This window comes from Urocampus carinirostris, chromosome 1 (genome assembly GCF_059441175.1).
Source record: "Urocampus carinirostris isolate Australia breed hairy pipefish chromosome 1, RoL_Ucar_1.0, whole genome shotgun sequence".
Lineage (NCBI taxonomy): Eukaryota > Metazoa > Chordata > Actinopteri > Syngnathiformes > Syngnathidae > Urocampus > Urocampus carinirostris.
The window spans coordinates 46,078,494-46,089,734 of record NC_142349.1 but is presented as its reverse complement, the minus strand read 5'-3'; the positions used below and the strand labels follow the sequence as shown (position 1 = coordinate 46,089,734).

Here is an 11,241-nt window from a genome sequence, read left to right as displayed (position 1 = left end):
CACAATGTTAGTTACGAACTATTCCGTTTTTTCTCACATCTTAAACTACCTTGTACAGCCGGGCCCCAAAACTACAGCCCGTAGGCAGGAAGTATTTATTCAGAAACATTCCTCAAGAAACAGATGCAAACTTATATTAACTAAAATATTCTTAATATGCCCAATCCCCTGTGTCTTTCAATGCTTCCAGTAGTTGAAAGCACCTATTTCTCTACAAGGGTAAATAAGTTCCTTCACTTCAAAACACATAATACAAGTCTTGTGTTTCCTCAGAAATAATTCACAAGAAAATTTGTCTTCCACTGTCCTAGTATTGCTGTATCAAAGAAAAAACAACCGTGCTGCAGCAGGTCTTCCCGCTTTCCATGTTGAAAGAGCATTGCCTGTTGGAAGACAAATAAAATCCATATGAAGAGTCTTAACCGTTTTTTGTGTGTCTGAAACCGATGTGAATCCTAATCATTTTTACCAAATAATATGAATGAAAATCCATGATGTTAAAACATAACTAGGGAATAGAGTAGTTATATGCATTAAATGCAGCTACACAGCAGGGAGACGTGAACAGAACACGTTATTCAAGTTTAATGCATTTTCCTGTGACATTAAACGCACTGACTTGCAGTGTGATTAACATCACAATGACAGTTGAGAATTCCATCTTTAAAGAATATTTGTCAGTGAGGAAGACATTTTGACATGTTGGATTATTTTACGTAACTTTAAAATTTGAGGGAGGAATCTAACATGTCTTAAATACTTGTATATAAAGTTTTATTTATAAAAGCATGTCAATGATATGTAATTTATTAAGATATTCAGACATCAATGGTTTATATTGTGAGAATAAAGCTCAATATTTCCACTTGATAAACTGTTTAATTGCAGATTTTTGTCCAGCAAGTTTGCATTTAGCACTTGTTAAATACCCGAAGACATACAAAAGTCATGATTTTATACATCATTGGGTCTGGAATAAAATAATTGAAACTATGTGCTTGTTATCAGGTGTGTGTGTGTGTGTGGGGGGGGGGGGGGGGGGGGGTGCATATTTTAACTAAAAATAGGCCTTGCATTTTGAAAAGAACATAAATGTTTTTCCACTGGAGTAAAAGTTGCACCTTTGGGAAGTTCATTTGATGATATTTTCATTAAATAAATGATACAAATGAAGAAAAGAAAATAAACATGACGCAAAATAAGAAAAAAATACATTGTTAAATGTTTCATTTAACATGTTGCATAACAAATATTACTCTAACAAGGTGGAACTCTCTGAATGTTTATAAATGAACAATGAAATGTAACGTAAAAAAAATAAAGATTGGGAAATACATGTTTTTGCACCATGATGTGCTCTAAATTGTACATGTAGGGTTAAAACTGGTCATTTTTAAGCACAAGCAACAAAGAAACCAAAATGTCTCCATATCTATTGAAAACATGGTGAAATTACAAACTGTCTCTTAATATTTCCACTGATGCAAAAATGTGGGAATTCATGTATGTTATTGTTATCATGCACTGTTCTTTGTTATTCACGAACATTGCATTATTATCATAACTTAGGCTAGTCTCTAGGTACTAAATTGTATTTTTTTTTTCTTTTTAAAGTATTTATTAAATGTTTACCCTGGAGTGCCATGTCCAATTCAGTTGCATACAATGTGTCAGAACGTTGATAACAATAACAATAAAGACAATTCAATTCCAAAAAAAAATTCAACTATCACTGGAATAGATCTCTTTGGATGTGCATTAAACAAGTTACAAGTGTTTTGTTTTTTTACAAATTTTGAACCTCTGAATGGCTAAGCACAGTGGGCTGGGTTGTGAATTGACTAAAAAATGTAATTTAAAAAAACTATTACACACATTTCCTGCATATGAAAAGCCATCGTAGCAACCCAAGATTTAATTGGATCATTATAAGGCACAACAAATTTGCAGGGCACACAGACAGGACTAGTGATGCGTTTAAGTGTTTTTTTGTTTACCAGTGACTGAAGAGCGCCATCAAGCACCCTAATGGAGTCCAGGGATTCGTCATTATTTTGGCATATAGTGGCGAGGCTCCAGTCCAAGAAATTTCCAAGGCACTTTTTGAGCACATCAGGTCTTGACATGAATCTGTTGAGACCGGTGGAACAAAGATACAGTAACAAGATTGGCGTAAAATAATGTATTGGTATTAGTAACACTATGCTACCCTCTACAGGCCACATATTCCCATTGCAGTTGAAAAGCAAGGACTATTCTTATTTACTAAAATTTTATTAGATAGATAGATAGATAGATAGATAGATAGATAGATAGATAGATAGATAGATAGATAGATAGATAGATAGATAGATAGATAGATAGATAGATAGATAGATAGATAGATAGATAGATAGATAGATAGATAGATAGATAGATAGATAGATAGATAGATAGATAGATAGATAGATAGATAGATAGATAGATAGATAGATAGATAGATAGATAGATAGATAGATAGATAGATAGATAGATAGATAGATAGATAGATAGATAGATAGATAGATAGATAGATAGATAGATAGATAGATAGATAGATAGATAGATAGATAGATAGATAGATAGATAGATAGATAGATAGATAGATAGATAGATAGATAGATAGATAGATAGATAGATAGATAGATAGATAGATAGATAGATAGATAGATAGATAGATAGATAGATAGATAGATAGATAGATAGATAGATAGATAGATAGATAGATAGATAGATAGATAGATAGATAGATAGATAGATAGATAGATAGATAGATAGATAGATAGATAGATAGATAGATAGATAGATAGATAGATAGATAGATAGATAGATAGATAGATAGATAGATAGATAGATAGATAGATAGATAGATAGATAGATAGATAGATAGATAGATAGATAGATAGATAGATAGATAGATAGATAGATAGATAGATAGATAGATAGATAGATAGATAGATAGATAGATAGATAGATAGATAGATAGATAGATAGATAGATAGATAGATAGATAGATAGATAGATAGATAGATAGATAGATAGATAGATAGATAGATAGATAGATAGATAGATAGATAGATAGATAGATAGATAGATAGATAGATAGATAGATAGATAGATAGATAGATAGATAGATAGATAGATAGATAGATAGATAGATAGATAGATAGATAGATAGATAGATAGATAGATAGATAGATAGATAGATAGATAGATAGATAGATAGATAGATAGATAGATAGATAGATAGATACTTTGTTCATCCCCAAAGGGAAATTCACATTTAGAACATATCAGTCTTTTCATGATTGATCAATTACTTACTTTGATACCAACACAGATGCAGCAAGCCTGCAGCCATCACTGACACCAAGATATAACTGCAAAGGGAAAAAAGCCACTGTTACAACTATTTTAACTTTTTAAAAAACTTTTGTTGATTGTAAATACTGTTGAATATTTGATGCATACATGAGCGTTATTAATTACATCAGAACTCAAACATTTACATAAAAAGTTGAGCCTTGAAAGTAGACCGAAACCTAAAAAAAAACCTCTAAACATAAATTAATGAAATTATTTTAAGTTAGGGGCTATTTACGACTTGAATCTTTGGAGGGTTTGATATATGATAGCATGACATTAAAAAAAAGTGTGTTACTTGCACCAATTTTCACAACAAATATGTGTTTTGGACAGGGTTTTAAAAATTGACAGCAGACCACCTCAGTTTGCACAGGAGAGAAATCAGGCCAAAGAAGGAACTTAAAGAGCACAGTGTAAAGATGCATCAGAATCAGCTAAGCTTGCCTTACCTTAGCAATAGCAAGGATGCGGTTCATGATAGGCTCTCTGGTTTGGCCATCTTCGCTTTGCAGATTTCCATCAAGGCGCGTAAGATCAAACGGTGTGAGGCAGGTCATGGACAGCCAAAGTAGCAGAATATAGCGTGTTGACCATGTCTATACGAGAGGAAGAATGTTCAGAAACAATATTTTCTTGAAAAAACAAACACTTGCTCTATTATATTGACGATACCTCTGTGTCCGTTGGGTCCTGCTTGGACAATAATGAAAGAACCGGCTCCACATCAGCTACTTCATGGGGCAAACGCCGTATAAAGATTTTATAACCTCGCACCTGGGCAGAAAAAAAAACTAAGTAGCTAAGTAAAATGGAAATATGAACGGTACCACGTCTACATTTTGGGTGTGTATTAATGACCGACTGACCTTACAAATTATATAGAGGAACTTGAAGCTCAAATGTAAAAGGGAAGAAGGGCAGTCATCACACCTCACAAATTTCAGTAACACATTCACCATCCACTCTGAAACATAATAATTGCATTTAAATTGAACTGCTGGATTGCATCTCATTCTCATTAACTTTTTTTGTAAGAACTCACCCAAATGCGGGTCCAGCAGATGAGGCTGATCTTGATATTGGTTCAGTGTGTCTGATGAGTGAACAAGAACATTTGGCGTTTTTAATTTTGCCGAACTCTTTATTCCCACAAACTTTGAAAAAAAAAATAGCTTATTAAAATAGGTCACATAGTATGTTGTCACTAGTGCATGAGTTTTCCAGCTATATTAGTTTTATTATGTAACTAACACATCATTACTTTGATCAACACATTATTAATTTTAGTTGTTGTAAATGCACATCATATTTATCCACATATTTTAGTGAAGTATGTACTTGCTGAATGTATTATTTCATATCAGTGTACTTTCACAGCAATGGTCTTATCAAACAACCTTGAAGACTCAACAATGTGCGGTACCAATCATGTAGAGGGAGTTACGTTTTTTTGCTTTGTAATGTGAGGTCTGACTTCCGAGTGTCTGTAATGCTGCATGTACAACTTTTTTATTATAAGAGAGGGGGCCAAATCATTTTTGCATGAATTCTGAGGGGAGCACACGGCTGGCCTCTTGGTAGGAGGGCATTTCCCTGATTAATCGGTACGGAGTTCATTCTGTTATACTTTCATTCTGTTTTAACTTTATTTGTAAACTTTGTAAAAAAAATGTCCACAACCGCATTGCTTATCTCCAAGTCTATTTTTTCCAAAGTCCGAATACTCGGTCTGGTCCCAGTAAAAAAAAGGACACGAGGCGAGACATCGTTAGGTCCTTCGCCTTCAAATTCTTCCAATTTCTGGACTGTGATTTAGAAACTGACAACATCAGCATCGTTGAGATGTTTTAGAGTTAAGGAACCAAATAAAATATTTGACAGAATGATGCTTTGTTGGGAAGAACCACCATGTAGTAAAGTCCCCATGTACTTGCTGCAAAAATAAATAAATAAATAAATACATTTGATAATACTTAAATCACTAAAGTAATGTTAATAATAAAATAATATATTTTATTTAAGTATATTTTGTTTTAGGTCACGGTCAGAGGTTTTCAAACCAACACGACCGCTTAAGTTCATGCACAAATAGCTGTGCTTAAGTTTTATCTGAGAACAGCACTTTCTACAAGCCATTCATGTTTACTGACAAACTTCATAAGGAATATGCTTGAGTATTCATAAAGACGGAAAGACTGCATGCCCGAAAAATACAATAGGTTATTAACAAACTGATATCAAACATTGGTCCCCATTGACCGCGAAAACCGACCGATCTCTAGTGCTGACAGGCAGAAAGAACAACTACACACTCCTAGGTGTTATTTAACTAATATTCTGTGGTGACTTTGAACTGGTCACAAAAACTGCAAATTGTTGAGTCAGTCAACAAATAAATGGGACTGTGAAGCAAATAAACGCGAGACTTTATGTAAACAATCCCAGAATTAGTGGTGTTGGTTGGCTATTTTTGAGTTTTTCCTTGCCCTCATGTAGGTTTAAGATCAGGCGATGGTGTAATAATAATAATAGTCAGTGGTTTGTAATAATCTGTGGTCTGTGTAGCCCTTTGAGACTCTTTGTGATTAAGGGCTATGCAAAACAACATGACTTGACTGGATTATTAGATATTCACTCTCAATATTTTGGTTTTGTGGAGTGACCCCGTCCAATGTAAACGGTCTCTTTTTTATTATTTTTTTGGTTCGTGAACATAAACTGTCGACGGTGTACTGTTGTTGACACAAAACGAGGCTCACCGAGGAACTTCTCCGTTGCTGACTCGCGGCTGGTCAATCCTTCATGGATGTCGGGCAGACTGGCGATGAGAACCTCGATCATGTCCCGCTCGGCGAAGCCCTCCAACACACATGTTTTCAACTCTCCTCCATCCCCAGAGCAGCCAATTTCTGATTCCGCCAACTCCCCTTTGCTTGTGTCATCGCTAGTGCATCCAATCTCCATCACTGATAAATTTGTTTCACGTCTCTGATCCCCAGAACAAGCCATGTTGTGGATATCCTAAAAGCTTAATGTGTGATGTACAAACTAGCTTATTGTTGTTAGCATTCGAAACTAGCTCAGATAGCTCGGGGCATGACAAATAATTTACATATGTGTATATATCGTGACAAACTGTCTACTAAGCGTTAGGTTGAGCGACAATATTTTAAAGTCGTGAAATAAACATCCTGAATATTGCCAATTAAGTGTACTGTCATTCTTTAACAAGTGCCCAGCCCTGCCACTACGGAAAGCGAAGAAGCTCAAATTGCTCCTTTTACAGCGCATGCTCCAACTGAGACTATCCGTGGGGGACAAGTCTTGTTTATTTGTACAGTATAACCCTTTATCACAAACAGTCTCAAAGGGCTGCAAATAACACAAAACAACAACAAAATAACGAGTAAAATATAACATTAGCTATACAAAACATTTTTTGTGGGGACAGGAATTCATTCATTCATTATCAGCACCGCTTATCCTCAGTAGGGTTGCGGGGGTGGTGGAGCCCATCCCAGCTATCTTCAGGGAGTGGGCAGGGGACACCCTGAACTGGTTGCCAGCCAGTCGCAGGGCACATAGAGACAGACAATTCACTCGCTCATTCACAACTAGGGACAATTTGGACCAGCCACTTAACCCTACATGCATGTTTTTGGAATGTGGGTGGAAACCGGAGTGCTCGAAGGAAACCCACGCAAGCACGGGGATAATAGGCAAACTCCACAAGGTTTGATCTCATAACCTCAGAACTGTACCGCACATGCGCTAACCACTGTGCTGCCATGCTGCCGTGCTGCCAGAAATATTTTCAGCAAAATATGGAAAAAGTAAATATGTAACTTGGTTTGGATATTTCTCTCTTGTTCTCTCTTTTGTTTTCCCTCTTGTGCTCCACCTCTCACTTGTTCTCCACCTCTCTCGGACAGGACGAGAGAGAGAGAGAGAGAGAGAGAGAGAGAGAGAGAGAGAGAGAGAGAGAGAGAGAGAGAGAGAGAGAGAGAGAGAGAGAGAGAGAGAGAGACAGAGAGAGAGAGAGAGAGAGAGAGTGCGAACGGGAGAGAGACTGTGACATTAATAGGAAGAGACTAAAGAAAGAGAGAAGAGAAAGAAAAGTGAAGTCATGTTTATTTGTATAGTCCTTAATCACAAAAAGTGTCAAAGGGCTACAAAGACCAGAGACTATTACAAACTATTATTAAACCATTCCCTGATCTTAAACCCCCATGAGGGCAAGGAAAAACTAAAAAAAAAAACCCACAGCATGAGAAGAATAAAGTGATAAATGAGCACACGTTTCAGTGATTCACAAACAGGAGCGGTAGGAGTATTTTATGTCTGTTATGGTACGTGACACATGGTTTAATTTTCTGTGACTTTTGCACAAGATGCACGATAAAGGATTGAACCAGGATCTGCTAGCTGAATTTCGCCTTAAATCAGTTGCATGGAAACAGATGCAATTCAGTTTCACACAGTTACTATGGTGATTCATTCCCCACAGAAGCCATGTCAAACCTATGGCCCACAGGCCGGATCCGATGCTTTAATCTGCTTTCGTCCAACTGCCCAGAGCGGGTGAGCAGGGCAGTCGGCAGCAGGGAGCATGGACAAGGTGGGAGAACACATTACAGCGCAAAGTAACCTGGTCAAGCATCATGCAAGCAGACTTCCACCGTGTCCGGTTCCTTGTGCAGGCAGTTTAGGATGTCCTACCAAGCCTAGCGAACCTTCATGTGTGGGGAAAGAGCGAGACACCCTCCTGCCCCCTTTGCTCTGGAAGAAGCTCCTTAGAACACCTCCTCAGCAGCTGCCCAAAGGCCCTGGCTGATGGTCGCTAACGCTGGCGCCATGACCAGGTTCTGAAAGCAGTTGCTGAGTGCATGGCCCTAGCAGTCAACACCATCAAGCCACAAGCAAGGCAGTCAATTTCATCAAGGCAGGAGAGAAACCCAGGGCTTGTGCACAGACAACATCAGGACTCCTCCACATTGCCTCTGATTGGCAGTTGCATGTCGACCTTGGGAAACAACTCAGGTTCCCCCAGCACATATCAGCAACATCACTTCGACCAGACATGATAATCACTTCTGAGACTTTAAAAGACCTGATCATGCTGGAACTCACAGTCCCGTGGGAAGAGCGCATTGAGAATGCCAATGAAAGGAAACACGCAAAGTACCAGGAGCTGGTGGAGGAGTGCAGGGGCAAGGGCTGGAAAGTTTTCTTTGAGCCAATAGAGGTCGGCTGCAGGGGTTTTGCTGGATGATCCTACTGCAAAGTCCTAGGACGGTTGCGTGTGACAGGGGCAGCCAAGAAGAAAGCCATTAAATCTGCTAGGATGTCCCATAAGGGCAGCTGAGGTGCCCGCGGACCGGTTCTGAAAATACCTCACCAGTGCTGGGTCATTGTGATTTTTCAGTAAAATTATTTTTTTATCTGTTGTCTGAGTCTATTTAACCCTACTTCCAATAACTAACCAAGTAATAATATAGTATTAACATGATAAGTGTTTATTTAAGAAATACATATCAAACTATGGGACCTTTAGGATAATTACTAACAAAAGTAATTCTCGACTTGAGAAAGTTTGGAGACCCTTGCTCGAGCTAATTTCTGTCAAAAGTGATGTTTTTTTTTATTTATTTCTTTAATACATAGAAACAAAATGGTACTTTGCACCATTAAAGGGAATTAAAGGTGTAAAAGAGCTGATGTCCAGCGAAGGGTCTATCAATGTTTGGGACTACTGTAAACGGTGTGATGGCACAACATTTGTTTGCACAGATCATTAAAAATGAGATTTATCTGGTTTCAAGTTGGACAATATTGTACAGTATTTTCTTAACTTTAGTAGGCCCAGTCTGATAGTTGTATTTGACATTTTTTCCTGTTCACTGCTAAAAGTCTTATTTTGTATATATTTTTTTTAACTCAAAGCAGTACAAACAAGCGAGGCAAGCGTCTATCCATCCATTTATTCAAATATTAAAAAATACACAGTTTGTTAACACAAAATCAATGCCAAACTTGAAAATCTTTTTTTCCTTTTTTGGATGAATATGTTTTTCTTAGGGCAGCACGGGGACGCAGTGGTTACCGCGTGTGCAGCACAGTTCTGAGGTCATGAGATCGAACCTTCCTGTGTGGAGTTTGCATGTTTTCCCCGTGCTTGCGTGGGTTTCTTTCTACATTCCAAAAACATGCATGTCAGTTAATTGGCTGGTCCAAATTGTCCCTAGGTGTTAATGAGTGAGTGAGCTGTCTATCTCTGTGTGCCCTGCTGGCTACCAGTTCGAGGAATCCCCTGCCCACTGTCTGAGGATAGCTGGGATGGGCTCCAGCACCCCACGACCCTACTGAGGATAAGCGGTGCAGATAATGGATTGATGGATGGATGTTTTTCTGAAAAAATTCTCTTTTCATCCATGATTATAATTTTGTATATTAGGCTACAAATATAGGCTGAATGATAAAGTATCATACTGAAAACCAAAGTTAAATATGACATTTGGCTTTGACTTTTTTTACTGATCCAGCCCCCCAATCAAACTGTGTTGGACATGGTTTGCCATGCAGCTTAATTTTCTTCATGCTAAGGTTTTTTGATTTGTTTTCCTTACCCTTGTGTAGGTAGGTATGGGTAGTGTGTGCACTGTGCACCCACTTAACAATTTTTTTTGTGATTAAGGGCTATACAAATTTATGTGACTTGACCTGCTCCGGACCAGGCTCACAACCAGGCGAAGATTATTGTCTGATTTATCCGACACTCCTATTGTCAATGGTGCAAAGAATTAATTGGTTTTATTGTATTGTCTTTCTTGTTATGTTGCATTATTTTATCCTGCATTCGATTTTCACAAATAGGTTTAATTGACATTTCATATAAGGGACAGTGTGTAATATTCCACCATTAGATGTTGCTGCATGATGTAGTGCCATTGAAAAAAATGCTAAACAGCACAAGGAAGAAAACGAACCACAGAGCCTCAAAGTGACCAAAACACACCATTTTACTTCTCTTTTTCGCCCAGCCTTTTTGAGAACTTTGGTAACCTGTAGCAGCAAGATGACAGACAATTATGTCAGCTCCTTTACAGGCATGAAAATAGGGGTTCATGTTTCACGCAAATAAATATTACATGAAACATGCACCCCTTTTTTTAAGGTTATAATCGTTATAAAATCTATACGTTTTGGCAGCTTTAACAAAGTGTTGAATGTCAAGTTATGTTAATTAGTACGTATAGCCCTTAATCACAAGAAGTCTCAAAGGGCTGCACAGACCGTTGTGACAAACGTTGTTGAATACATGCAGCCATAATTAAAATAATTTATTGACAACTACAAACACAACACCGATAAAAAATTTACAATGTACAGGTACTTATTTCAAGTCATTCTAAGTCCGATTCAGCATCATATAAGCCAGAGTTATTTCCCTCTTCTTGCTTTTTTGTGTTTATTTATGTATCATAGGACTACGTTCTGTTTTCCCCATCCTTTAACACTCGTCTTTGGTACTGTGAATCAAAATAGTGTGAAAATAGGGGCAGCAGTATCTCAGGAGGTAGAGCGCTCGTCTTGGGATCAAGGGATCCCAGTTCGAATCCCGGCTTGGCTGTGTTACATGTCGAAGTGTCCTTGGGTAAGACACTGAACCCCTAATACCCCCAATAAGCAGGTTAGCGTCTTACATGGCTGCAATACAAGGCCGCTATTGGGAAATGTGAAGCACACTGTAAAAGCGCTTTGGGAAGTCATTGACTTGAAAAGCGCTATATAAATGCAGATCATTTCATTTCATAATGAGACATAATCTAATGAGTGTTAACACACAAATAAATACGG

The 11,241-nt window shown here is 37.6% G+C and overlaps 1 protein-coding gene across 1 annotated transcript in view; it reads right to left on the bottom strand.

Moving 5' to 3' along the window:
- The window catches only part of tbcd (tubulin folding cofactor D), a 38,234-nt gene extending 31,582 nt beyond the window's left edge, over nucleotides 1-6,652 (bottom strand). The window contains exons 1-8 of the mRNA XM_088342279.1: nucleotides 6,144-6,652; nucleotides 4,427-4,477; nucleotides 4,251-4,348; nucleotides 4,057-4,158; nucleotides 3,834-3,980; nucleotides 3,343-3,398; nucleotides 1,998-2,130; nucleotides 338-383 (exon numbers count right to left, since the gene is read on the bottom strand). Of these exons, the coding sequence (XP_088198405.1) occupies nucleotides 338-383; nucleotides 1,998-2,130; nucleotides 3,343-3,398; nucleotides 3,834-3,980; nucleotides 4,057-4,158; nucleotides 4,251-4,348; nucleotides 4,427-4,477; nucleotides 6,144-6,393 (883 nt within the window). The 5' untranslated portion in view covers nucleotides 6,394-6,652. The remainder of the gene's footprint in view (nucleotides 1-337; nucleotides 384-1,997; nucleotides 2,131-3,342; nucleotides 3,399-3,833; nucleotides 3,981-4,056; nucleotides 4,159-4,250; nucleotides 4,349-4,426; nucleotides 4,478-6,143) is intronic.
- Between the last annotated feature and the right edge of the window lie 4,589 nt (nucleotides 6,653-11,241).